Source organism: Macrosteles quadrilineatus, unplaced genomic scaffold, assembly GCF_028750875.1.
Source record: "Macrosteles quadrilineatus isolate MER2022 unplaced genomic scaffold, UCM_ALF_1.0 Scaffold_1__1_contigs__length_201487025, whole genome shotgun sequence".
Lineage (NCBI taxonomy): Eukaryota > Metazoa > Arthropoda > Insecta > Hemiptera > Cicadellidae > Macrosteles > Macrosteles quadrilineatus.
In genome coordinates, this window is record NW_026542594.1 from 76842250 (window position 1) to 76869386 (window position 27137).

The 27137-nt window shown below is 35.7% G+C and overlaps 1 protein-coding gene across 2 annotated transcripts in view; it reads right to left on the reverse strand.

The window, feature by feature from the left end:
• Positions 1–389: 389 nt before the first annotated feature.
• Positions 390–27137, reverse strand: part of LOC128983629 (BLOC-3 complex member HPS1) — a 74092-nt gene continuing 47344 nt past the window's right edge. The window contains exons 6-13 of one of the 2 annotated variants that reach the window (XR_008489882.1): positions 25514–25629; positions 21643–21875; positions 17711–17942; positions 13126–13269; positions 6453–6566; positions 4083–4168; positions 3149–3607; positions 390–2866 (exon numbers count right to left, since the gene is read on the reverse strand). Coding sequence is in view for 1 of the 2 variants with exons in the window: in XM_054402992.1 (XP_054258967.1) it covers positions 3433–3607; positions 4083–4168; positions 6453–6566; positions 13126–13269; positions 17711–17942; positions 21643–21875; positions 25514–25629 (1100 nt within the window). In the remaining variant the exon portion in view is untranslated. Of the gene's footprint in view, positions 3608–4082; positions 4169–6452; positions 6567–13125; positions 13270–17710; positions 17943–21642; positions 21876–25513; positions 25630–27137 lie in introns of both variants that reach the window. The other variant, XM_054402992.1, reaches the window with a different exon arrangement.

Genomic DNA, 27137 nt, shown 5'->3' on the forward strand with positions numbered 1-27137 from the left:
TCAATTAAAGTGTTATCAAATTTTGAACCCCCCACAAAATTCCACCTCTTTACAGTGAAAAGTAGTTCAAAGGTATATTTTTTGTACGTTTTTGAACACCCTGTAAATAGGGATGAAGATAATTTAAATCTTTTTCCACTAAAATACTCAGGACTAAAGGACCTTTAAAAAGAGGTATAACACGACCCCCCTTTACATTTGAAAATTTCCCAAAAACCACCCCCACCCCCCAAAATTTGCCCTTTAGGGTACTTTTTTGGGGTTGAAAATAATTTAGCTGAATTCCTTGGGGTCAAAATAGGGGGTTCCAGTTGAAATTAGGTTTCCATTTGCTTTCATATTGGAGCTATACAAGCCGGCCGGGTGGTCTGAGACACCCTGGTGTCGCTCGTGTGAACCTTAATAGACTACTAATACTGGTTCTTAAGCAAAACTTATTCTCGGTTCTCCTCTTCCACTAATAATTGTTAATATTTAATATTAATATTAATATAATTATTAACTAAATAGTACGGAACTATGTAGGTTGCAAATAATGACATTTTTTCATATGACAGTGACACAAAATAATAAAATGTCATCCATATTAAGAAAACCTTGGCATGTTTTGGTAAACTACTGAGAGTTGTCTTTTTTTGTAGTTCTAGAGACCGAGATAAAAATTCAAATCAAAGAATTTTGAATAAAACATATTCACTGTACTTATTATTATCATCTAGGGTGGTTTGATCTGTTGCATTGTATGTTAATTAGGAAACTTGAGATAACGGGAGTTGATTGTGATCAGAACTGTTGTTCGCGGTTGTTGCTGCAATCGTACTGGATGCATACAATGTTGCCCTGTCGTCAGAATGTCAAAAGGACATTGCTCTGTTGGAACTGAAGTACCAGTACCGCCGGTTCAAGGTACCGGTACTTTTCCAAAAACAAGCGGTACCGAGATATGTCTCAAGGTACTGACACACCACTACTTGTATCAAACTAATAATAAATAAATATTTATTTGGCTGCCACTTAATTCAAATACAAAGGGTAAATCTCCGAAGGTGTCCAGTGTTGATTTCAGACAAACCATTGGTCCTAAAACGATGAAACTAGATTTTTTCCTTTAAACCAATCACAAGGAATACTGTAATAATTTCTTAATTTTTTATGAATGAAATTAACAGAATGTTCCAAAAACTGAGGTTCACAACTTTGAATCTCAAAATCAGTTTTCAAATACAGTTATTTTATCTCACATTATAGGTCACTTTAAAATAATATTTGAATACAAATATTTTGGTGGAATCAGAATTTGCCGATTTTCATTTGTTTCAAAATGCTTTTTGTGGAAAGTTTTGTATTTGTTTAATACCATGTAGTTATCTTGAAAATAGAGACTATAATAATTAAAATTTCAATTTATATTTAAAAAATAGGAACATATCCAAAATTTAAAAAGTTCAAACAGCGTCATATGTCAAATTGCATATAATTTTAAAGGTATTTTGATTCCAAGCAACCTTCAAATTTTAAATTTACCTTTATTCTTAAGTTTATGAGTTAGTTATCGACTAATAATATGGGCAGTGCCGGATTTACCACTAGGTCGATTAGGCCGCGGCCTAGGGCTGCAGAGTATTGAGAGAAACATTTTTTAGATCAAAAATTAATTAATTTTTTAAAACCACCAGTTTGTCAAGATGTTCATGATTTCACCGCGATTGTTGATGATGATTTCCCCGTGATAGCGGCTCACAGGAGATATTAACGATTTTGCCGCGGCTTGACAATGATGATGTCCTCATGATCGCAGTCCACGGAAGATGTTTTAACACGACTTTGCCGCGATCGCAAGTGTCGATGATGTCCTCAAGGTCACAGCTCACTGGATATGATCACGATTTTGCCGCGGTCCCGAGTGTCTAGGATGATGTCCCTTTGTTGCAGCCCGCGGAGGATGTTCATGATTTTGTCGCGGCCACGGTCACGGATACCTATGATGGCTTTGACTTGGTTTAGGAGAGATGTCCACTATTTCATCAACGATCACGGGTGTCGATGATGATGTCTCTTAGATGCATAGGAGGTATTCATGATTACTTCCGCGATCTCAAGGAATTTCCACCACAAGGAGAGGGCCGCTCAAGTAATTCGGCCTAGGGCCACAAGTACCCTAAATCCGGCACTGAATATGGGCCCCCCATAAAACACATGATAAGTGTTTGCAGAGTCAATGGTATGTCTGAAATCAATACTGGACACTTTAAGACTAATCCTGTATAAGTATAACATTTTAGTTTTATTTGTAAAAACACATACACACATATAACAAAAAATGTTAAGGAATGCTTTAAGGAAATAAAATCATTACATTGCTGTTTTTAAATACTTCCTCAGAAATAAACAAAAGAAAAATACCAAAACAATGCAACAATGAAACAATGCAATGCTAAATAAAATTACACTATGAATGTAAAATATAAATATAAAATTACCCTTTGAGGTCGAATGGCGAGTATAGGTCGCTGCCCGCCATTTTCCCGACTGCTAAAAAATGGCTATACCTATACTAAAAAAAAAATACTATCAAAAATCGAAAAAGTTGATTTTTGCGGTCAAATGGCGAGTATAAGTCGCCGGGCACCATTTTCCCGACTACTGGAATGGCAAACTATACTCGCTGAAAAATGGGGAAAAAATTCTACCTCAAATGGAATTACTAATTTTAACGACAAATGATAGTGAAAAATACAATTGTAGAAACTTAACCTATTGTTTTGTAAACTAAGCTATAATACATTATTTTTAATATTGCACATAGTTTTTATACACTACCACTGGTGTTATTTTTATCTTCCTTTTAAATTCCATTTCATTCATCCTGCAATATCAATAAACGTCAAAAACAAAAACCTATATATTTCTAGCATTTACTACTATCTTTATGCCTAAGATTCTTCTAATATCTTAAATAAATACATAAAAAAGTTGCAAACAAACTCAACCACACAACAATAACAAAGACTAAAATATTTTGATAAAAAAGATATAAAAATGTTAAAAAACTTAAAAGTTCAAGATTAACAGACATACTACGCAAGAGGACTTTCCTTGCAGAGCAGTTGGTATAACTAGTACTGTAATCCTAAAAGAGCATACTTACATCCTGTAAATATTCAACCCTCACAGTGTGGTGATAAATTGGTTGAACTGTCAGTGGACATTTGCCATTACAGACCTAACAACATTTCACAACAAATTAAAATTTTATAAAGTTGAATTTAGGGGGGTTCAGCATGTTTCAACCATTGACTTTTCCACATATTAAATTTTAATTATGATATTTTAGCTGATACATTGCTTGTAAACGTAAAGTCTGGACTTGATGAGAATTTAACTGGTTGTTTTATATGGTTGAATGTGTAGACTACAAGATGGTGGTTGTTGTTAGAGTATGTCTAGAGGGTTGGGCTGACCAGTAACCTCGAAGATGGTGGCAGCAAGACGACGAGAGTGTTCCAACACACAGGAGGACGTAGCCAGACCAAGATGAATGCAATATAGCTCGTAACAGCGCACTTTGCTGGCCACCGACTTGGGGAAACACACTTCTGTCAACCTTCTAAAACACATCAACACTTTTGTAACAATTGAAAAAAAAAATACTAAGACATAAATTACCAGTTGCTTAGTTCCTTAACGACTATTTGAAGTTATAATTTAGTTATTTATATGTCATACATTACAGTTATAAGTTCACTAAGTAAATAAGAAAGAAAATCTCAAAACCACCAATTAACTTTTAATTAGCTAACGGCTTGGCAGGTTAATGTTGGGTGGGGGTAAGCTTTCTGCACTGAAATATGACTGACCTGAATTCCCTACAAAAATGACAATGTGGCCTTCGAGGAAAAAGTTTGGAGACTTCTGCATTGAAATATTAATATAAATATTAAATAATAATGATGAAATATGGTTATTCTGAATTTGTGAACCCAAGAGACCTGTACCAATTAGTCTGTGGTAATGAGACACTGTTTACAAATGAAAACATAGTTAATATGCAAAGTTTAATCAATTACAATTATATAAATTACCTGTAAAAATCCCCACACATAATTCCTGGAACGGGTAGTGTTTTGACAGTAGTTGTAGGACATACTTTAGGCTTGATGGGCGATCCCTGGCACAAAGAAATACAAGAAATATGTCAATTTTTATACAACAAAATTATTATAACACTTGAACTTTCATCTTCAAATCAAAACTGTTAAGCTGTACAAAATATCAAAGAAGACCATATGATTTGTCAAACAAACCCCTAATGAGCAAATAACAGAACCATAAAAATTATAACAATAAAAATGCTCACTATACCAACTATATTATTAAGCCCTGCACACACCAGAGCGATACTCCGTGCGATACTGGAGCGGGCGCGATACTTTTTCTTGGAAATTCTCTTGCGATACTAGTGGTCAGTGCGATACCATGGCGGCTTATGGAGCCGCACACACCAGAGCTAACTGCGATACGCGATACCGAGGTGAATGCGATACCGTAGCGATAGTATCGCGGTAACGCTGCATGCACTGTTTGCAGCACTGTATCACGGCGATACCAATGTGGCCAAACTATGAAATACTCAGTTTTGTATTTTCTCTGTACGTGTAAAAACAACAACAACATGTTGTGTATAACCGAACCTTTACTTGAAGTTGTTTATACATAACCGATGCTCTATGATTTGTATCACGTTTTAGCAACTAGAAATTTGAATAGGGTTCGTCTTCATTATTTGTTATTGAACTACGTTTTTCTGAAGAATTTACAATAGAATTCCCAAACATTCAGACATCTTGGATTTATTAATTATTTTAACACTTAAACATTTGATTTGAATTATCAATAGTTTTTTCCAGTGCTGCTGTCAATCCAATGTTGGGTGGTTGCTGACAGAATAAAGTATTTAATACTGGTTTGATGATGATTCAAATTACTCTTTAATAGTTCATACAATATTGTATTAGCTATAGCACAGAATTATTGTAGAGGTTTTGCTAGTCAGACTAGACGAACTAGAGAGATGGTAGGTAATGAGTTGATCCGTAAATTCATTAAAAAAATATATCTACCAGTCTCACCTTAAAGTGATTGCTAGCCGTTCTTCGGCACTAATCGCTTCACGGTAGTGGGTACCTACTTTCCTATTCGATAATGCCAGCAATCAAACTCAGCAACTCGTCAAAACATTCCCGATTCATTCTAAAATGTATGTAGAATCTTTTGTCATCTTTTCTTAACTGGGACATGAGCGTATGGTACTCGCCAAATTGCAGCCATTCTTTATTAATGTCGCGTACCCACATTTTCCTTGCTCTTTCATCTTCTAGCATGGCTAGTAACAGCAAAGATTCTTCTTCATCAGACTATGTCATAGTTTTAAGTTTACACACAGTACAGTATACAAACACTACCTATAACACAACACTTTTACAACTGGAGAGTCTCACAACCACCACACCCAACCTACGCTCCTCTGAGGTGTACTGGCTTTTCCGCGCTTCCCTTTCCCGCTCTGGTGTGGAAGCATCTGTTTTCGCTGCGATATTATTGCCGAAGTATCGCAGATCAAATTCTAGGAATAGTATCGCGCCACTCCAGCGATAAAGTATCGCTCCGGTGTGTACAGGGCTTTACAACACCATTATTATTTATCTGATCACAGTAAATTAAAAATATGATTAATCAAGTTCTTCAGAAACAGTGTTTGCCAGTACCTTAAGTTACAAATGAGAGCAGTATAAAATAAGGCAAGAAATGACAACAAGCTATCTTATAATAGCTGAAGTGTTTTGTTAAAGATAAGATACTACAATCTTTACGGACTTGCATACACCTAGTTAAATAATTATGTGAAAAATCACATAAAAGCTTTAGCTGGTCTAAAAGTGAAAATAAACTTTTATATACCTAGTTGAATAATTCTGTGAAAAACCACATAAAAGCTTTTAAAGTCTAAAAGAAAAGAAAGTAAATATTTTATTCCATCTTATACCACAGTAAAACCCCGATTAACAGAAATAAATGGGGCAAGACCATTACAGATAAACTATTTTACCAGTTAATCAGTGGATGGAATTTAAAGGTTTTTTCTATTCCCATTCCACGAGATCTACAATAGTTTATTAGGTTATTTTAATTAATGTCATCTTAAAATCCACAACTGTGTACACCAAATTTATTTCTTAAAATAATCAACAATTGTTCACTGAACTTTTATTTTTATCGCGGTGTGAGAACCGTGCTATTGTCTGCTTTGTTACATTTTGTTGGACAAGCAAGGGCAACTAACAATGCCATGGTAGGCGATTCCCTTTGCCTAACTAATTTTCCAAATTTATTATTATCCCTTAAGTTAACATGGGTTTTGGTTAGAAGGGGTTTGTTGTACTGATCAAACTTACAGTATTATCCTCAAACCACAGGTAATACGCATAGTTGAAGGTTGTGTCTTTCCACATGACTGCCATGTGGCCATCTTGTAAGTGGTTGCGGCTCAACTCCACCATGGACCATATCTAATCAACAAACATCAAAGACCACTAACAACAACAGTACCAGTATTATAGCTTGTTACTTGGAAAAGGTTTTATCTTTCTAATTGTATTGTCAAACTTAATCATGAAGTAAAAAATTAAAAATAATATCTACAATGCACTTTCTTACATACATTTTCACATTGGGTTAAGTACAAAGTTTAAGTGCCTAGACAACTTAGTTATAGATAAGGTACTATATTAAGTAAAACTTGAGTGTCATTTGCAAAGAGTACATTTTTTGTGGTTCTGTTCCCACTGAATTGAGATTAAGAGATTTCAATAGACAAAATAAAACAGAAAACTTTCCCATGGTAGGCTGTACTCAATAAAATCCAAATACATAATTTTGAATTCCATGTTGATGGCCCCTGGATTACTATAAATGACTATAATATTGTGGTATAATTACCTCGTCAAGTAATCCAAATGTTGCTGATGTGAGGTTAAAAACCTACATGTTTCACCGTTAATACGTCATCGTCAGGGTACAAATAACATAAAAGACATTACTGTCACACGCACACGTCATAATAAATAACGAGCTGTCGGCCCGTCCTACGTACGGGAATCGAGTAGTCCATTAAAACTGTATTTAGTTACTGTATATCAATATTTCTATTCCTAATTGAAGCATAGTTTAAGCAGTTCAAAATTTATTGTAAAGAAAACGCTGCCAATATGAATTAAAACATGTGATCATTGTTATTTCCAAACCTTTCCTCATAAATTTGAGTACCGGTAGCAAAAAAAATTTCATAAGCTTTCTTTTGAAAGCTTGTGAGCTTCGATTCGTATACAGCAATAATTACCAGAATCTTACTTATTTCCTATAATCAATGACAAAATCACAGAGTAAATAAACTAACGTCATAAGTTCTATAGAATATGGAATATTTTTATATTCAACTAGCTGTTAGTTATAACAAATTATATTGCACTAAAACAAACTAAAGACTTTAAAGACTGCTCAAAAAAATAAATTAGATCATCTAGTATTTTACTATGTATATTTAAATACTCTGGCATCCTCTAACCGAATAAATGAACGTATCAATGATTATAGCATTACACATAGTATAAATAAGTCAACCTTACGTATGTAATTTCATTTCCTTCCAAATGCTGAATTTGTGTTGCGAATGCTGAATATTTACAGCTGTTACGTTAAGCAAATGGTGTTATACCAAAAGCTGATCTAGAATTTTAGTGTCGGCTGCTAGACTTTTTAAAAATTCAAACTTAATTTCTAAAAAACTAAAACCCTAAACTAAAATTATGGCTTCGACATTCCGTTGTTCTCAAAATTATCTTTCTTTCAACACAAAAATCGTGAAAATCCGTCAAGTAGTTGATTCAAAATTGTAAAATAAAAAAACCCTGTCATATTTTAATATATAAATATCACAAAACAAACATTTAGATAGGCCTATCACACGATGTGGACGGTCCCGGTGCAGGTTGTAGTAGACTGCAGTGTCAGGCTCCTTCCTCGTTATCAGTTGGACAAAGGTCAGGTGGTCGGTTACTTTGGTTTATAAAACATTGAAGATAGAGTGTTCGTTTACATTAGTAAACTTTTAAAATCTTCGTAATCCAAACAAGGAAGGGCTTGTGATGATGAATCACAAACAACAGCTGAATCAAAGGTTGATAAGAGAGCTGAAAAGAGTACAAGTGCTGAACCTATTCACCGAGCTCGGTCACATTATTCTACTAAGATTATATTTGAGGAGAGAACCGTGCCTCAGCTTTCACAAGAAAGGTTTTATTTAACGATAAAAACAATGAAGTCAAAGATGGAAACTGAGAACATTCAGGTTGTTCAGGCTGAAGATGCCGATAGATTGATCATTACTACAGCTATTGAAAAGGCCTCTAATTTTGAAGAATTGGTCATTGTAGGTGAGGACATAGATACTGGTACTCCTCAGTGGCCTCACTAATCCCACAGTAACGCCTACGTTTAAAAGTGTGGAAGAGGTAAAACGCCAGATACCCTGTACTCAATCGCCTCAATGTCTTCTGACCGTCCCCACATGCGTATTCTGAGGGCAAATGCCTTCAGTGGATGTGATTCTACTACTACATGCTTTTTTGTCAGGGAAAAGCTAAGCTTCTCGCAGCAATTCAAAAAAATCCAGACCTCAAGGAGAAAGCAGCAGTTTTTTTCCAACTTGCACATCTCACCTAACGACATAGCCGATGCGGGAAGCTTATCCGTTTTGACCTGTATGGAGAAAGTAGCGTAATTAAAAGCCTGAATGACAAGCTTTTAATTAATTTCATCAGGTCTTTGTGAAGGCTGCAACTAAGATAAATTTCAATCTGGCCAGACCCCCTCCTACTCAAGATGCTGCCAGTTTCCACTCACTTAGAACCTATCACCAGTTACAGAGGTGGCTTGGTATTTATATTGACCCTCTTGAATGGTGGTATCTTTTAACGTCACACGGCCTTTCCCCAAGTATAATGTCAAAGGATGCGGTTCCTTCACACCTTATACAGATGATCTCCTGCAATTTTAAGAAGATATGTGGCGATGCTTGTTTCTGCTGGAAAGCAGTTTTGAAGTACTCTATTATATGCTGCCATGCAGTGGGGACAGTCTTTTGAGAATCGCCCAGATATCGTTGATGTGGACACTCCAGAGCCCGATGACCTACTAGATGGTGTTGAAGGAAATGGCATGCTTGTAAACACTGACAAACGGGAGATCATGAACACGGAAGCAGGAGAGTATCTTCAAAATAGGCCTTTAAAGGGGTTTAAGCGATATTAAAAAACCTGTTTTCACTGTTTCCCTTTCACTCTATTTCTCTTGATAGTATGAACATTTGATCAGAAACTTCTTTCCATTTTAACAATTTTATTTTAGAATAAAACTTACAATCTGTTGTTGAAATTAAATGAATTCTTTTATATTCTTATTATGGTTCTTTTATAAGATTTGGCCAAACTGAATAGCTTGAAACTTAAAATACTAGCATTGATGGTAGATTTTATGAGCTTTGAAGAACCATATATCGCAAACTGTTAGGCTTACAAAACAAATTTGGTCTTACATTGTAGGTAGTTAAATGTGATTTTAAAATAGTCATGGCTATTTTTTGGGTTGGCTATTTTACAGTGAAAAATTGATGCTTCAGAGTAAAACATGGCCAAACTTTAAAAATAATTTAATTTGGCAAATTTAATCATTATTTGCGGAGCCAAATCTTGGAAACTATTAGGCCTGCAATAACCATTTTGGTCTTAAATTATAGGTAATTTTGTCTACATTTAAATTGACTATATTTGTTTTTCATACAAAAGTGATACTTCAGGGTCAAAATTTAAAATACAAACATAAAATAAGTGCAAAATTCCGCCGCTTTTTAGGCTTTTTGGCGGTGATCCGGAAGGTCGCCGAGGTCAAAAATTTGGATTTAGCATCTCAGAACTATCACATACAACACAAAAGGCCTCAAACATAACCTCCCATGACTGGTACGCGAGGCATGTTCATTGAACTAATTAAAGCTGAAGTAGCTATAAAACCAATCTCTGACAACAACTGCAGGAATGAAGCCAGGTTATGTTTATTACGTAAATTAAAATCAAAGTACAAACAAAGCCCTAATTCTAATAATCTAACGAGGATGCAAAAGCATGAAATCAATTTTCTCAAAATTATCAAAACAAATTGTCTGAACACGATGCTATGCTTTGCATAGCCGATAAGGGAAATACCACGGTTATAATGTACAAATACCTCTGCCGCAGCAAACCTGCAGACTAAGCGAATTTCCATTTGCCCGATTGGATTTTCAAATAAATCTATTTAAATAACATTATGTTAAAAAAACCTAGGTTTGCTGCTACAGGGACGGTAATAAGGTGGGTGTTTTAGTAGAATATCAATCAATAGCTTAGTATAAAATAAGTTAATTTGCCAAGTTTGATAAAAATATATCAGTAAACAAGCAAACTACAACAGATTACTTACTCTCCATAAGAATAGCATGGTAATTTTAAATTTATGATATTTTGAATTTTTTGATTGACCATAGATACATTTATAAACATTTGAAAAATAGTGTTTTTGACCTCTGGGAACATCAAAATGAAAAAGTAAATCGGTCCCGGGCCCAGGTCTTACCATGAGACCTACGGTAATAGCTACTTCCCTATAGGGAAATTCGCTAAAAGGATTACGTCGCTAAAGTTGATGAGTTTATTACTGCCAACAAAGTCATTGAGCTAAAGAAAGACCCTTCAAAAAATTACAAAAAAAAAATTAAATCCCCATTTTCTGGTATTGTATCTGAAACGGAAGAAGACAACAAAATCTATTTCTTGAATTTAACTGTAACTAAAATTAACAATCGTTTTTATTAAAAATTTACAGGAAACCCACTTTTTCAGTCCAGACCATTCATGCGACCTCATACCACCCACACTCTAAAAAAAAATGCAGCATTCAATTCAATGGTACATAGACTTTAAACAGTCCCTTTAAGTCCTACAAATTACAACAAATTATTAAGCAGATAGCCCCATCCAATGGCTACAACAGCGGGCTCGTAGAGAAACTTATAACCAAACACCACAATGGGAAGGTCAAACAAATGGACAAGCGTAAGAAGTATGTTTGTGTTGAACATTCCCACACACTATAAAATTGCCTATCAAAAGAGCTTCGTAGGCAGGGAATCAAATTAACTTTTATTAAAACCACAAACCGTACTTGTAACACCTTGTCACAAACTGACCAATGAAGAGACAAAATTGAAATGACAGGTGTTTATAAAGTTAAATACCTAGACTGTCCAAGCCAATATGTAGGGCAAACATGTCATGGGTTCGTTACTCGTTACAATGAACACAGGCCCAAACCACGTTCATTCAAACAGAAGTCAGCGTTCGCCCAATATTTAATTGACCTAAACCATAATATGAGTGGGATTGCTGACGGTCTAGAGGTGCTACATGTATGCAGAAAAGGTAGTAAATTAAACACACTTGCGGAATTTGAAATCTACAAATTATACCACGACAACACCACAAGTGGACATATCCTCAATGAAAAACTGCAGTTCTGTACACACTCTATCTTCAATGTTTTAATAAACCAAAGTAACCGACCACCTGACCTTTGTCAAACTGAACAAGGAAGGAGTCTGACACTGCAGTCTACTACCTGCACTGGGACCGTCCACATCATGTGATAGCTAAGTGTTCGTTTTGTGTTATTTATTGATTATGATGTGTGCGTGTGACAGTAATGTCTTTTACGCCACACTACATTATTTTGATGAACTTTCCACGCAAGGATTTAGTCCAGAAAACAGCTGTTTGCCGCCAGCTTATTCAAATGGGGTTTCATTGCGTAATACTGTTCTGCAATGAGTTTTACCGGACACCTATCAGCTGATTATACTGTATTTTCGTGGCAATTAGTGGTTATAAACAAAAACATAACCTCTCTCAGAGGTTATGAGTAGTGTTTATTAGTCCTTTAGTTGGTGGAAATATATAAGGATTTGTACGGATTAAGTAGTATGGCGTAAACTATCGTACGTAACTCGTCCAAAATGTGTGTACCGGACTCGTATGGTAATCCCGTACTCGACTTCGTCTCGCACGGGAACGACCACACTCGTCTAAACACGGTAAACGGTAAACACTTATTTTCAGGACTAGTAACGTAATATACTATAATGTTATTTATATCCTGACGATGATGTATTAACGGTGAAACATGTAGGTTTTTAACTCACATCAGCAACATTTGGATTACTTGACGAGGTAATTATACCACAATATTATAGACATAACTTTGCACTAAACACAGTGTGATTTATCATTAATGAGTTTGTTGCTTGTTGAGTTTGCTTTGCTTTGACATAATCTAACCAAGTTTTAACCTGAGAAGATTCAATTAAAGTTTAAAAATACTTAAAATGTATTAACAATGTGTTTTTTTTAAACAATGTGTGCTAAAAACTCTTTATTAGTGAGGTTAATACTTTCTATTGTATGTGCTTATATTAAACACCCCCCAGCTAGCTCATGGTCATATAAAGAACTAATTTACTTAGAATCTCATACACATAATCATGTTACTTGACTAAATAAGTGAAACTTTGAAAGGGAATCATTCAGTATGTTTATTTTTGCTAACAAAAACCTAAGAGTGAATATTTATACTATGGTTATATTATTTAATTGGACTTTCCCAAATGTCTTGTTTCATTGTGGTGTGAGTAGCCTCCGGATTGCGAATAATAACTAGTGATAGTGGTTTAAATACCTTATTCTTACAATCCGATTGTCTTCACAACTAGTTTCGACCTGCTAGGAGGTCATCATCAGGTGTGTACAAGGATGATATTACTTCATATGAAGGTCGTCATCAGTATAACTTCATATGATGTTTTCAAATGTCTTGTGTTTTAAAGACATGTTGGGAAGATCCAATTAAATAATATTAACATATTAAAAACCAACGTCATTATGCATTTTTAAAACTCTGTATTTATACTATGTACAAACAAACCTTTCTCTTGGTAAGATTAACTGTCTCTTCTGATGAGAAGTCTAGACTTGGAGCAGTTACTCTGTGATTTGCTCGGTCAATGTACATGAAGTGAACCAATCCAGGAAACTCTTCCAGGTATTTATTGATTGTCAATGAAGTTCTTGTAAACATTATTAAGGAAATATCCAATCATTTGAATGAAACCAAAAGTTAAAAAGAATAAAATAATTAAAATCAAACATATTGTTAGAGAGAAATTATTATGTAGATTAATCAAACATGCATCATAAGTCAAAAACTTTTAATGCAGTACAGTATTTTATCATAATTACTATATCTTTATTTTCTTAGTTGATGTTTTTATGAGATAAATAATAGTTTTTAGCTCTTAAGAGTAAGTAATTTAATTGGAATTAGCTGAAATGGGGAAATTTAGTTCTTACTAGGTAAAAGAGGGAATTAACCCCCCCCCCCCTTTAACTTTTGAAAACTGCATCACTGTGCCGAGAGAAAAAAAAAATTGCTATTGGACCGATCCATCTCGCATCATTGATGCTGGACTCAGTGGTGGTTCTAGGACCTAGTCAAGGGGGGGGGGGCTTGGGGGGTGTGGAGCACCCCACAATAAAGCAGCAGGGTCCAGGGGTCCCCCCCGGGAAAATTTCGAATTTTCAAAGCCGTTTGGTGGCTTTCTAAAGTCATTTTTAACACCTAGAAGCGTGCCCAATTGTCCATAAACTCCCATTTCACCTGTTGTTTGTCATGAGCAAATAGACATTATAAAAATTAAAATATGACGATTGCATTCATAAATTTCAAAACATACTGTAGACTACGGTCATATCCTCCTAAAAGCCGTTGGGTGACTTTCTACAGCCAGTTTTAACGTCTAGAACTGTGTGCAAAACCTCCCATTTTCCCATTTATTTGTCATGAATAAGTAGACATTTTTAAAACTAACTATGACAATTGCATTCATAAATCTCAAAACATATTGTAGGCTACGGCCATATCCCCCTAAGAGTTGTTTACTAACTTTCTAAAGCCATTATTAATGTCTACATCTGTTTAAAAACCTCCCATTTTTCACCCGTTATTTGTCTTTGTCAAGAACAAGTAGACATTTTAAAAATCAAACTATGACGAATTTCACGAATTTCAAAACATAGGCCTACTGTAGATTAAAAAAGTCATATCTCCTAAAAGCCGTTTGGTGACTTTATAAAGCCATTTCTAACGTCTAGAACTGTGCCCAATTGTTCTAAAACCTTCCATTTCACCTGTTATATGTCACAAAAAGCAAGTTGGCAGACACGTTTTTTAACCTTACGTTTTTCTCCATTTCATGGATCTGTCACAATTGTATAGTATCGAATTCAGTAATAGCATTGACTATATAAACTTTAACACTAGCTTAGTCAATGGTAATAGGCTACTGGCTACTGGTGCTACCGCTGATTGCTGATTGATGCCTGTGTAAAGTTAGTGGCTAGCAGAAAATTTGACAACTAACTATGGAACATCAGGAAATCAGCTGTTTCCCCGTCCTCGCTCGTAGATGCTCCCGCCTTGGCCCTAGCATGTCAACAGCTGACTGCTGTAAAAATATGATCATGCATACAACTTTCCATAGCGTAATGTTGTTTTATTCGTTGTACTATATTGTCCACAAAGTTTATCTATGAGGAACTTAATACTGCTCCTGCCATCGCTTATTAAGTATAATAAAAACTACATTGATGTCTGTATGACATTGCGTGTTTTAAGGACGAAATGCGCGTTTAAATTTATTTTTTTCAGGGTCCAAGGGGGGGCTTTAGCCCCTGTACCCCCCCTTTTTTTTGTCCTAGGACCCTAGGCACGAGCCTGGGATTGTTTTTCACATTACTTCAGGCTAGACCTAGGGGTTGCGGCATTATCACTTAGATAAAATCCATTGGTGACTTGGCGGGGATCGAACCCGGGACCTCACGGACCGAAGTCCCGCGCTCTAGCCACTACACCAGCTCGCTCCCCCCCTTGGAACCGCCACTGGCTGGACTCTAATATGAAAGGCAGTTTGATTGACCCTATCGAGCTACTTGACGCCATAGGTTTTGTTTGTGATTGTGCTTAGCAGATGAATTTGGACGTTTTAAAAGTAAGAGAAAGTCTTATCGTAAGAGAAAAAAGGAAAGCTAATCCTCAAGATGTTTCTTTGGGAAAGGATGGACGATGAGGCAGACCTTCCAACTCTCTCGCATTATGCGGGAGTCTCCCGCATTCTGATGTTCACTCCCGCTCTCCCGCTTTCAGTAGAAGAACTCCTGCATATCTGATACTATACTCACAATAGAGTAATTTTTGGATAATCGGGAATTTTTCATCACGTTAACGTTAGGTTGGTAGCTCTGGGAGACTCGGAGTCTGCCTGGGCGGGACTGTCGTCTCACTCGTTTGTCGTTCTGTCACGTAAACATAACCTTAAAAGTTGAACTCAGGCGCAAAATAGCCAAGTGTGTAGTCTGTTGGTGTTTATTTAAGTTTTGTTTTGTCGGTTAAGAAGTAGAGTACCGGTAGTAAGTTAGTAAGAAACTGGAACCAAGACTGCAATTTCAGATCCTAGTCTCATGACATGTAGTTAAAAAATATTAAATATGTTAATATAGGCTATGTTTTTTGTTTTATTTGTTTAGCTTTGAGAACAAACTCTAAAGACTTATTTCTTTAAAGTATACGTACGTTTTATTATTTTTGTTTTACAACTAATTACCTAACCAAAGTTTTTTTTTTCAAAGATGGCACAAATTTAGTTGCTAGTTTCATAAATACAGTTAGTAATAATAATGTATTTTTTGCCTTTTGCTTACCCAAACAATTTCTGAGGAGGTTAGTTTCCCAAAAAAAGGAAATGTATGGTGTTTTGTGCGTTTATTTTTAGCCTATACAAATGTGTTCAGTTTGGTTTTAAGAAATATAATTAATTTTCAATTTGAAACTCCTTTTGATATTTTAAATTCATATTAATTTATTTTTTTCATATTTTAATATATATATATATTTTTCTACAGTATATAACTCTGGTGTTTTGTTTTATTGTTCAATAATGAAAATAATGTAAATTTCATGACAACAAATGTAGTTTTATTTCACTTTCCTGGTGTGCTTACAAATTTGCTATTTTCAATAACTTTTGTACGTTTTTGGATGATATCAAATGGGAAAAATTATTAAAATTAATATTTAAAACTCTATTTAAAGGTTAGTAAAAATGGTTAGAAACCCGTTTCCAGGCTTAAATTTTCAAACATTTTCTGGGGGAGGAGCCCTGCGGCTGGGGGATCACTCCCGCCTGTAATTCCTCCCAGGTTGACAGGTCTGGATGAGGATAAATTTTTAAGGCGGAATACGGAGTATTAATTAATACGGAAAGCAAATATATCATACGAAATACTTGCATCAAATATTTTTGTTTTTAGTATGTAGAGTCGGCAGGAGTCAATAGTTTTCATTGTTGTTGACCATTAGATGCCAGGCTAAACAATGATTGTCCTCGTGCCGATCAGCAAAACCATGCGTTCATGTTGAAGCATATTAATCATGCACAATAAGCTTGATTAGCGAGCAGAAAATGTTATGTGGTTCTTAAATATATTTTCCTTGTGAATTGCTTCTCGGATTTTTAAAACTTTTTTTAGAAGTTGAATTCACATTCCCGGTTTCAATAGCTTTAAAACAAGATATTTTGCAACTTTTTATCTTATTAAACAATGCCGTAATATGCTTCAACCATTAACACTGCTGTTATGGGCAGAAAATCCAAGATGGTTGATGGTCCTGCCAACTCTTAATTTGATATACAGTAGAGTCCCGCAAACTCAGCGTAATGTGGACTGGAAGGGTGCCGAGTTTGTGAAATACCGGGTTTCGGGAACTAGGGTTAAAAATAAGAACAATACATTTTTTAATCATTTTAGCTACCTTATTTATTTATATTTATATTACAAGTCAGTATTAAGTCATCAGATATCGTACAATAAATCCTTGGTACGAGTTTTGAATGATTTTACTTGAGCCCATGTTTAACTCGGACTCAAAAAATCACGAATTTTCTGAGCCAGGTGATGGCCGAGTTATCCAGACTGCCGGGTTATCGAGTGCCGAGTTTGCGGGACTCTAATGTATATGTTATATAAATTGGTTTAAATACCTGCTTCTAGTAATCCAATAGTCACAATTTCTGTCACACAACTAGTTTTGACTTCATGTAGAAGTCATCCTCAGGCGTCCAGTGGATGTCAAAATAATCACTTCATCAGAAGGTCGTCGATACACACAGGCGTGTGAATGTACCATGTGATGAAGTTAATAATAAAATATTAATAAAAGTTAAGTTAAGTTAGTTAAGTTTAAAGATAAGTTTTTTCTTTAATCTTAAAAACACTGTAACTTTATTGACCTAAATCATATATATTTTTATTTATTTATTTATTATATTTTATCGCTATTTGTTAGAATTTCTATTCGTTATTCCCAAGTATGTACTTGGCGTACTATAATCAGTTTTTTGCCATACACTCCAAATATTCTGAAATTCATATAGTCTTCACTGATTAAAAGGATATGATCCAAGAGTAAAGTTTCGGATGGCCTTGACTTTCAAAAAGGCTGTAAAGTCGGTGAGGGAAGCTCGCACCTGATGGGTGACTAGTTCAGCTGCATCTTCACCTCGGGTCAGGCCTGTGTTGTCTAGACATGTGAGCCGTAGTAGGGACTGCAGCAATACATGTAGACCAGTAGACAGGGAGTCCACTTCAAGGGACCCTTCACGCTCCTTCACCACCTCTTGTAGCTTCCTGACACAACGATAGTAAACCAACTTAACTCTCCAGGGGACACACGTTGGGTAAGGAGTGGCAGTGGTGGGAGTGCTAGTAAAGTAAAAACAACTGAGCACGCTGAAATTAATATGTTTTTCTTGAAGTAACATGTGACATGTTTCAGAACTAAGTACATTTTCAAATTTCAATAAATAGTAAATACCTAACTTTTGATTATCTTTATATTATAACTAGCTGACCCGGCGAACTTCGTATCGCCTAAGTTATAGGTTTCCCCTAAGACAGACCGATGGAAAGAAAGTACCGTTACGTTTAATTTTCAAGATGATCTTGTTCGCATCGCTCAATCACGTCCTGGTTGAAGTTCGTTCGCTAGGCTCACTCACCTTTGGGTTGGAGCTCGTTCGCTACGCTCACTCCCCTTTAGGTTGGAGCTCGTTCGCTGCGCTCACTTGCCTTCAGGTTAGCTCGTTCGCTACGCTCACTCGCCTCCAGGTTGAAGTTCGTTCGCTACGCTCACTCACCTTTTGGTTGCAAATTAGCTGTTGTCATAAATGTAAAAGAAATAATAGTGCTGCACCCTGTTGGTAATCCTTGTAACTTTAATGCTATTGAACACCATAGAACAGAACCAACTTGTTTAATTGAAACAGCTGTTAAGATTCATTAATTCCATTTCTCATAAGGTTAACATGGGAAACTCCAGAGCCACTGGGGCGGAGCCCTTTTAAGAATTTCGAAACGGGAAATAGTTTACGTCCGATTCGCATACCTACAGAATTTACACACCAAATTTCATAACGATCGGTGAAGTCGTTCCGGAGGAGTTTGCAGACAAACACTGTGACACGAGAATTTTATATATTAGATTGGTTTTTGTATAGAAATAAATATCTTTACAGAGGATTTTTTAAATGAACAGGATTTGGAAGTTTGTTGACTAATGATTATATATGAATATTTTTTTGAATAAAAATGGCTGTGAAAACCTTTTTTTCCTTTAAGGTCTCCTCTCCTGTAAGTTAGTCTGAAACCCACCAAAACACAGTTCCTTTCGAAATGAACATTTTCATGGCCATTTTAAAACTCCCTAGCCCATTTATGCACTACCCTCTATCATTGTATTGTGATAAAAAAAACCTCAGTCATCTGGCGATGAATGTCAGCATCAGATATGTTTCTTTTTGTCAAAAACGTATCACTGACCAAATCTCGCAAAGGGTGGGAAATTCAATAATTCTAAAAACACACAGCAAAGTGTACCAGGGTGTCCACCAGGCTAACCAGAAAAAAATCATGAGTAATTCCAGGTAGTTCAGGTGGTACTTTTCGTCAATGATGTAAAGAACTACTGGATTGCGCTCTCAGTAGCACTGCGGGCGCTGTTTTCGGTCTAGCTCCCCCCACCATCTACTGGCAGTAGCAGACGCAGCCCATACACTCACCATTATAAAACCCACCTTTTTAAGTTGCTGCTCTGTTGAAATATATGGATATAAAATATTGCTAATGCATGCCAAACTCTTTTTACTATTCTAAACTTTATGTCTGTTTCTTTTCTTGCAGAAAATAACACATTTAAACTCTATAAACCCCGACTACATTTGTGCAGTTTTTACTGCAGATGTTTGCTGTTAACGCGATAGGCCTATTCTTTATTTTGCTTTTTTGTGACCAATTTTGTAAAATACATTGTCAATACACATTGAAAGAAAAAAGTATCGAGTTTATGTCAAACATAGGTCTGCGGCAAAAACTTAAATTATTCTGTTCAGAAATGTATATGTACTATTTTTTTTGTAATAAAATAGGTTTTAAATTACAAATATTTTACTTTCTATTTCTCCTTTGTAATTACTTATTATTTTACCATGTAAAATTTGGAACTAGCAATATTAGTTGTCTAAAAACATCTACAAATCGAGTTTAGTGAATTTGTAGTGTTAATGAACTGATGGGTTATTTTCTGCAAGAAACAAAACAGACATAAAGGTTTAAATGTTAAAAAGAGTTTGACATGCGTTAGCAATATTTTATCCCTATAGGCCTATATTTCAACTGAGCAGCAACTAAAAATGTGCGTATTATAATTATGAGTGTATGGGCTGCGTCGGCTGCTGCCAGTAGATGGTGGGGAACCTAGACCATGCGGCCATCACTGAGCCAGCGATCCGTGAGTTGTTTATATCAACTCCCACAATGCTGTTTTAGCACTTACCACCCAGTTTCATTTCATAGTTAAAGAAACGAACCGTATGATTACTGTAATATTGCCTGACACAAGTATGCAGTTTTTACATATTACTGATTAAATAATCAAAAAATTAAACCTGAAATTTACCAATAACTTCTTAAAATAGTGATATGTCGATACAAAAATTTCTCGAATCTTCGTACCAACACCTGAAAAATAGATTCTTATTACTGTTTATTTTAATTTTACTTAATTTTTTCTGTAAGAATTAATACACTAGACCCTGGCTTTATGTACTTAGCCTACATATAGTATGTAATTTTGGAGTTATGGGTTGTTTTTTTTCAAGAGGCCTACAGAAATAATTAATGCAGAAATTACAAAAATTTTACATAACCAATTTAAGTTGCCTACCACTGTTGTAGAGACACCATCGTTTTCCGCGATAACTATATTTTATATTTTTTTATTTATATTTTGAGTGAAACTGTCACCATTGAAGACCGACATTTTTCCCTAGTTGTGTTTATTATTAATTGTAATACCATGTTAACATTCCTGTTATTTGATTAATGCTACAAAGTAATTGGCATGTGCTGTTTTGTAGCATTGAAAATAAAATAAATAAATAAATAAACTGCAAAATCCTGAATATCTCCCTCAGTAACGGAAACATCACCACTGTCTTCCGTGGTCGTGACAAAATCCTGATATTGTTCAGGGGTAACGGAAACATTATAATTGTCTCCCGCAGTCACAAAAAAGTTATCTTCATATTCCCCGATTATAGCTTAATTCTAATAATTTCCCGCAGTCATCATCGTCAAGCAATAGTTTTTGGACATCATCATCATTTCCCGCGGTCATGGAAACGTCATCGTTCACATGCACGATCACAGCAAAATCACTAACATATCCCGCAGCCGTTTGGACATCATCATCGTCTCCCATGGTCACAGAAACGTCATCGTTGTCTCCCGCGGTCTCGGAAAAGTCATCGTCGTCTCCCGCGGTCATGGAAACGTCATCGTCGTCTCCCGCGGTCACAGAAACTTCATCGTCATCTCCCGCGGTCAAGGAAATGTCATCTTTAGGCGCAATCGAATTTAAAATAGAAAATTCCCGATAAAATACAAAATTCACGCACAACTCCCAATTTTTTCCCGGTTCAAAAATCATGCATAGTTCCCGGTTTTCCCGGTAGGTGAACACCCTGTGTACACGTTAGGTACAGAGCTACAAATGGTGTCATTCTGTTCAAAAATTATGCCAGTAAGCAGCCAGGAGCCTCGTTGCGGCATACACACAATTCATGGAGCCATACGAAAAAACGGCCACCGACCCTGATAAATGATCTGGCAAACAAAACAGCTGATCTCAGTCAGAAACAAAGCTACAGTCATCTTTCACTTGTATTTTGGTTAAAAGATGCATCTAGGTTGTGTCTCCTTATCAATTATACTTATACTTATATAATATTATTGATTATACTTATCAATTATCTCAATTGTTGATACTCACTTCTTTAACTGGTCCCATTTGGAGTGAAGTTGTTTGGTAATGGTTTCAACATGAGGTGTGTTGTGACTTTTATTCTTTTTTAGTGTGTCAAATATTCTTTTCATAGCTCCATCAAGAATTTCAAGTACTTTTCGAACACCTTCTTCTCCATTTTCGCTCATCTGTATATTTTGTATTAAAACAAGAGCCGAGAATGCATCATGCAATCCAGTGCATAATGCTTCATGACTTGTCTGAAATAAAACAGCAGTAGTTGTTAAAACATTCATGTGACTACCTACATTAAAAAATTATACTTTATTGACTAGAACACTAAGTTTTAGTATAGTCTGTGGGATAACTATTGACTCTCTTTATCTGACTATTATTACCAGTTATATTTTTTATCCCAAACAAATAATAATTTAGGTACTAAAAACAATAAGTTAGAAATATGCTGCTATTAATTATACAAACATGAACTAATCATAGAAATAACAGAAAATTATAAGTAACCTCACTAACAAAGAAACTAAATTACACACAGTGGACAGATAATAATGTACACTGACTTAAACATTAAAATTAATAGAAGATGCAAAAGACCCTCAATTATTCCTAACCAAATTCTATGTCGATTAACACGTTCGCTATCGAGTACCACGGATCGAGGTATACAATTTAATCTTGCACATAGACTGGCTGTCACTTAATTAACATTACACGCATACCACAAAAAACCTGTTAAACAGTGATAATTTACTTTGTAATACTCTGCAATCTTGTTTGTAAATAATATATTCTTGTTTTTTTTTATATTTTTGATAACCCTTATCTTATCTTATCTAACAGGGGTGGCCGAGACCTTTAAGCACTTCATCCGAAAATTACGCAACCCAGACAATTGTTTTCTTGATGACCTTACAAGATAAGGCGTCCAATGAATGCATGTAGCTTCCCAATTAGTTCATCCTCGGGAAGATATCTTCCTCTAACCAAATTACCAAGAGTTACATTCTAGCATCAGAGAGCTCGCCACAATCAAAGAGCAGGTGATCGGCTGTCTCCTCTGACCTATCACAGTGCCTACAGACCGGTTCACCATCAAATAAGCCCATCCGTTGTAAATGTTTACTGAATCGCCCGTGACCAGTTATCAGTTCTACAATTAATTTGATTCTTTGCCTGTCTAGTCTCAAGAGGTCAGAGGCAACCTTTTTAGAAGGCCTAAACAGAGTAAGCTTGCTGACCCTAAAAGGGGAGTATCATTTGCGGTGCTTTTCTTTTGCCTATGACACAATCAAAGACAAACATGCGCTGTTTCGTGAAATGCCACAGAAGGGTTGTGGGCCTATAATTGTTGTCGCAGAGGCAGTGTTTGCCAATCTGTCAGCAGCTTCATTTAGTTTCATGCCTGAGTGTCCAGGCATCCAGCAGATAGTAAGATCATTTCTCCTACCCAACTCAGACACAGAAGCAAGGCAATCCCACACGAGCCTAGAGTTGAATTTGTAAGAGTTTAGTGCTTTTAAGGTGGATTGACTATCAGTATAAATATTGATTGTTTTGTCTCTGATCTCTTTGTTAAGATGTTCTTGAGCACAAACCAATATGGCAGTGACCTCCGCTTGAAAAACAGTTGGGTACACCCCGATGGGAAGACAAATGCCAGTGCCTTCTTTTATCCAATGCACACCTGCTCCAGTGCCCCCATATTTGATCTTAGAACCGTCAGTGTAGCATTCTAAATCACCTGTGGGGATGGGCCCTTTTCCGCCAGACCAATCCTTCCTATCTGGTATTAGTACTTTGAAAGGCTTTCCAAAGGAGTATTTTTTGGACATGTGACCTGAAGGCAGGTCCAACTCTTCATTGTGTACCACCGAAACAATTTTGGAGCACCCTTTATTGTTTCCTGTGGTTATCCATAAGTTTTCGCATCTGAGGCGTAGGGCTGTTTTCTTGCTACCACCTTGATAAAAATGTCGATGGGTAGCATATCAAGCAGACAATCTAGAGCTGCTCCAGGATAGCTACTTACTGCCCCAGTTATCATTATAAGAGCAAGCCTCTGAACTCCTGCTAAAGCTTTGACAGCTGCAGTAGATTCCCTCTTAGGCCACCACACAAGCGAACCGTAAGTCAGGGCGGGTCGGACAACAGATACATACAGCCAATACAAGAGTTTAGGCTGTAACCCCCATATTTCACCTACCATCCCTACATGCTATTAGGGACCACTTACCACGATCAATGACTTTTTGAAGATGTGGTGCCCAGTGAAGTGGTCTGTCCAAATTTACACCTAGATACTTCACCTGATTCTGCAGCTCTATTTCAGTGCCCTGCAGTATTAGTGGGCCAATCCCTTCCAGTTTCCTCCTTCTTGTGAAGGGTACCATTACAACTTTTTTGATAACCCTTTTTAATGTCGCATATTTGCGACACCCGGTCTACAGCGAAGAAAATAGTGAAAATTATTATATTTTTCTTGAAATAGCCCAAACGTCGCATATATACGACAGTTCATTTTTGTTTTTGTTTTTAGGTGAAAGTAAGTAAAAAAAATATATTTTTCAAGATCAGTTTACAATAGAACATACATAAAAGCTACATGGGATAATGCAGAATACACACAGCATACATAATACAGTGATGCGGCAAAGTAAAGAACATATGAATGAAAGATTTGGTACTATTGCCGTAGCGAATGTGTTAAAACATATCAGAAGCAGCACAAAAAACATTAGGCCTACAAGCTAAAACTTGTAAGATAAAATTTTAATCAGATATCTAACAATTCAAATGTCCCACCAAGAAGTCTTTTTGTAATCCCGGAGATAACTTCTATTGGCGCCCTTTGGTGCTTGAAAATCAATGCACCCGACGGAAGGTTAACAAAGTGTTGTTTATGAAATTTTGGAATCTGTCCACATGCTAAAATATTATGAATGCTTTGCGTTGATCGTAAAAATAGTAATAAACAACAAATAAAATAAACTCTTAAACTCTGTCACTTATAGCTCTTTGGTTTTTCCAATTGTTTGAAGTCTTCTGTTAGGTTTTGTATGTTGCTAACAAGGCCGTGGTTTTGATTTAAGCAAGTGTCAAATTTATTTAAGAGTATCACTAAATTTGGTAAAATTTCAGCAATAGCTACCTCTTCGTATTTTTCTGCCAGTATTCTTAACTGAGCATGAAGATCTATGCCGATATCTATTACTTCTTCATTGATAATATTCGTTTTTAAGCCATTTAATAGTTCTTTTGTCTCTTCATTAAAAAAACGCATTCCGTTTCTTATTTTCATTTTTATTTGTTTAGTATTATTTAGTTTTAGTTTAGTTCAGTTTATTGTTCTGAATAGCGCCTTCAATACTTGAAACACATTCACGTAGTACTCTACTATCAAACCGGAAGTATTACAAAATGCTGCGGGCGTAGCGAACTTGCAGAATTGCTTATAGGTAGCGTTGTGATGTTCTTAAGGATAGGGGTGGCTGCACGTATCCCGTATAGGTGGCGTCTGGCCTCTGTACAGTGGCGCTTTATTTAGCAAGTGTTGAGGTGGAAGTTGAGTGGATTAACTGTTTGGCTAAATGTTAAATGAACAAAGCTAGGTTAGTATTTAAAACTCCTCACATTCAAAACTTACGCAGAGTAATATTCAGTAAACCACAACAGTAGACGTGGGATACCATTGACTACACACAACAATGAAAGTTTACTCAAATCATTGAATTATTTTAGGAAAATCAAAAAGAGTATACAGAGCAAAACAGACACGTCTAACAAGAAACCGTGGACACAAGACCCGGTTTTCATTCTTTGATGTGGTATTTACAGAGTAAATACTCATGATACAGGTAACTAAATGGCATTTCTAAGTTACCTGATAAAGAAGTAACAGTGAAACTCCCTCAGACAATGTTGACATATGCACTATGTGAGGACTGAAGTTACCATTGCCAGATAGAATAACAAGGTCACTGTAGACACTGTCTTGATCTGTGGAAGAAACAGTAATTTATTCATAGGGTGTAATTTCTTATATATATATATATACATATTAATTTAGGTGTTCACGTAATAGGGCTGCTGATATACTAAAGTATTGTTGTAAATAAGTATAATATTGTAAGTAAATCCTGTCTAATTCTATAAATCATCTGTATATCTAAATTATATCTAAATACTATACAATCCGATGTGTAACTGACTGGGGATACAAATTCTAGACCACTTCTAGATGAGCTAGAGACTTGAAATTTTCGGTGGTTGTAGGTCTAGTGCCCAAACCACCCATAAAATTCCAAAAAGTCGCATTTTCAAATTTTAACCCCCCCGAAAATTCGAATTCCCCCCCCATGTTATTCTTATGGGGAATAACATTAAAAATGGCCGACTTTCGTGTTCCCATCTGAACCACTTAGAAACGTGCTAGAGACTTCAAATTTGCGTAGTATTGTAGTAAAAGATCTTACATTACCGGTGGAATATGCAAAAGTCCCATTTTCAAATTTTAACCCACCCAAAAATCCAAAACGGCGGACCTCTGAAAACGAAAAAACACTTTTTTTTCAACCGGATGTAGCTCGAAAACGGTAAGAGCTAGAAAGGATTTGACAGTATATCCAGGAACAGGAATTAAATTTTCTACAAAACCCTCTTCGGCGTTTTCAGAAAATCGCACTCCTTAAGCTTCAAAAAACGCCCTACTTTCAAAATTTTGTAAATTTTTTTCAAATTTTTATCGGTTTTTGCTATGTTTTCGTACCTAAATAATTATTTTTTGCAAATATTATTAATGTTTCGTATTCTCCTTAGTTTACTTTACATTTCACCCTTTACATGTATTTTCGTAACTTTACTCCTTGACCCCCAAAAACTTAATTTTAATGTGAAAATTTGATTGGTTTTTACCGGTTTTACCAGCCCCATGTTATCCTTATGGAGAATAGCTATGTAATTTTAATACTTTGGTATGCTCATCTGATTAGTTTAGAAACGTTCTAAAGACTTTAAATTTTTGTAGTATTGCAGTATGGGATCATCCGTTAATGGTGGAATTTGCAAAAATGCCTTTTAAAAATTTTAACCCCCAAAAAAATCCAAAATGGTAGACGTATAAAAACGAAAAAACACGGTTTTTAATACCGACTATAACTAAAAAACGGTAATAGCTAGCAAAAATTTGAAAGAATCTTCATGAACAGGAATTAAATTTCCTACAAGACACTATTACGCGTTTTTAGAAAATCGCACTCCTTCACCTAAAAAAAACGCCCTACTTTCAAATTTTGGTAAATTTTCTTCAAATTTTTAACGGTTTTTGATAATTTTTCGTACATAAAAAATTTTTTCTTCAAATATTATTAATGTTTCGTACTCTCCTTAGTTTACTTTACATTTCACCCTTCACATGTTTTTTCGTAACTTTACTCCTTGACCCCCAAAACGCGTAGGTCAGTAACGCTGTATAGTCATTTGGTTCTCGCTCTAATTTTTGCTAATGG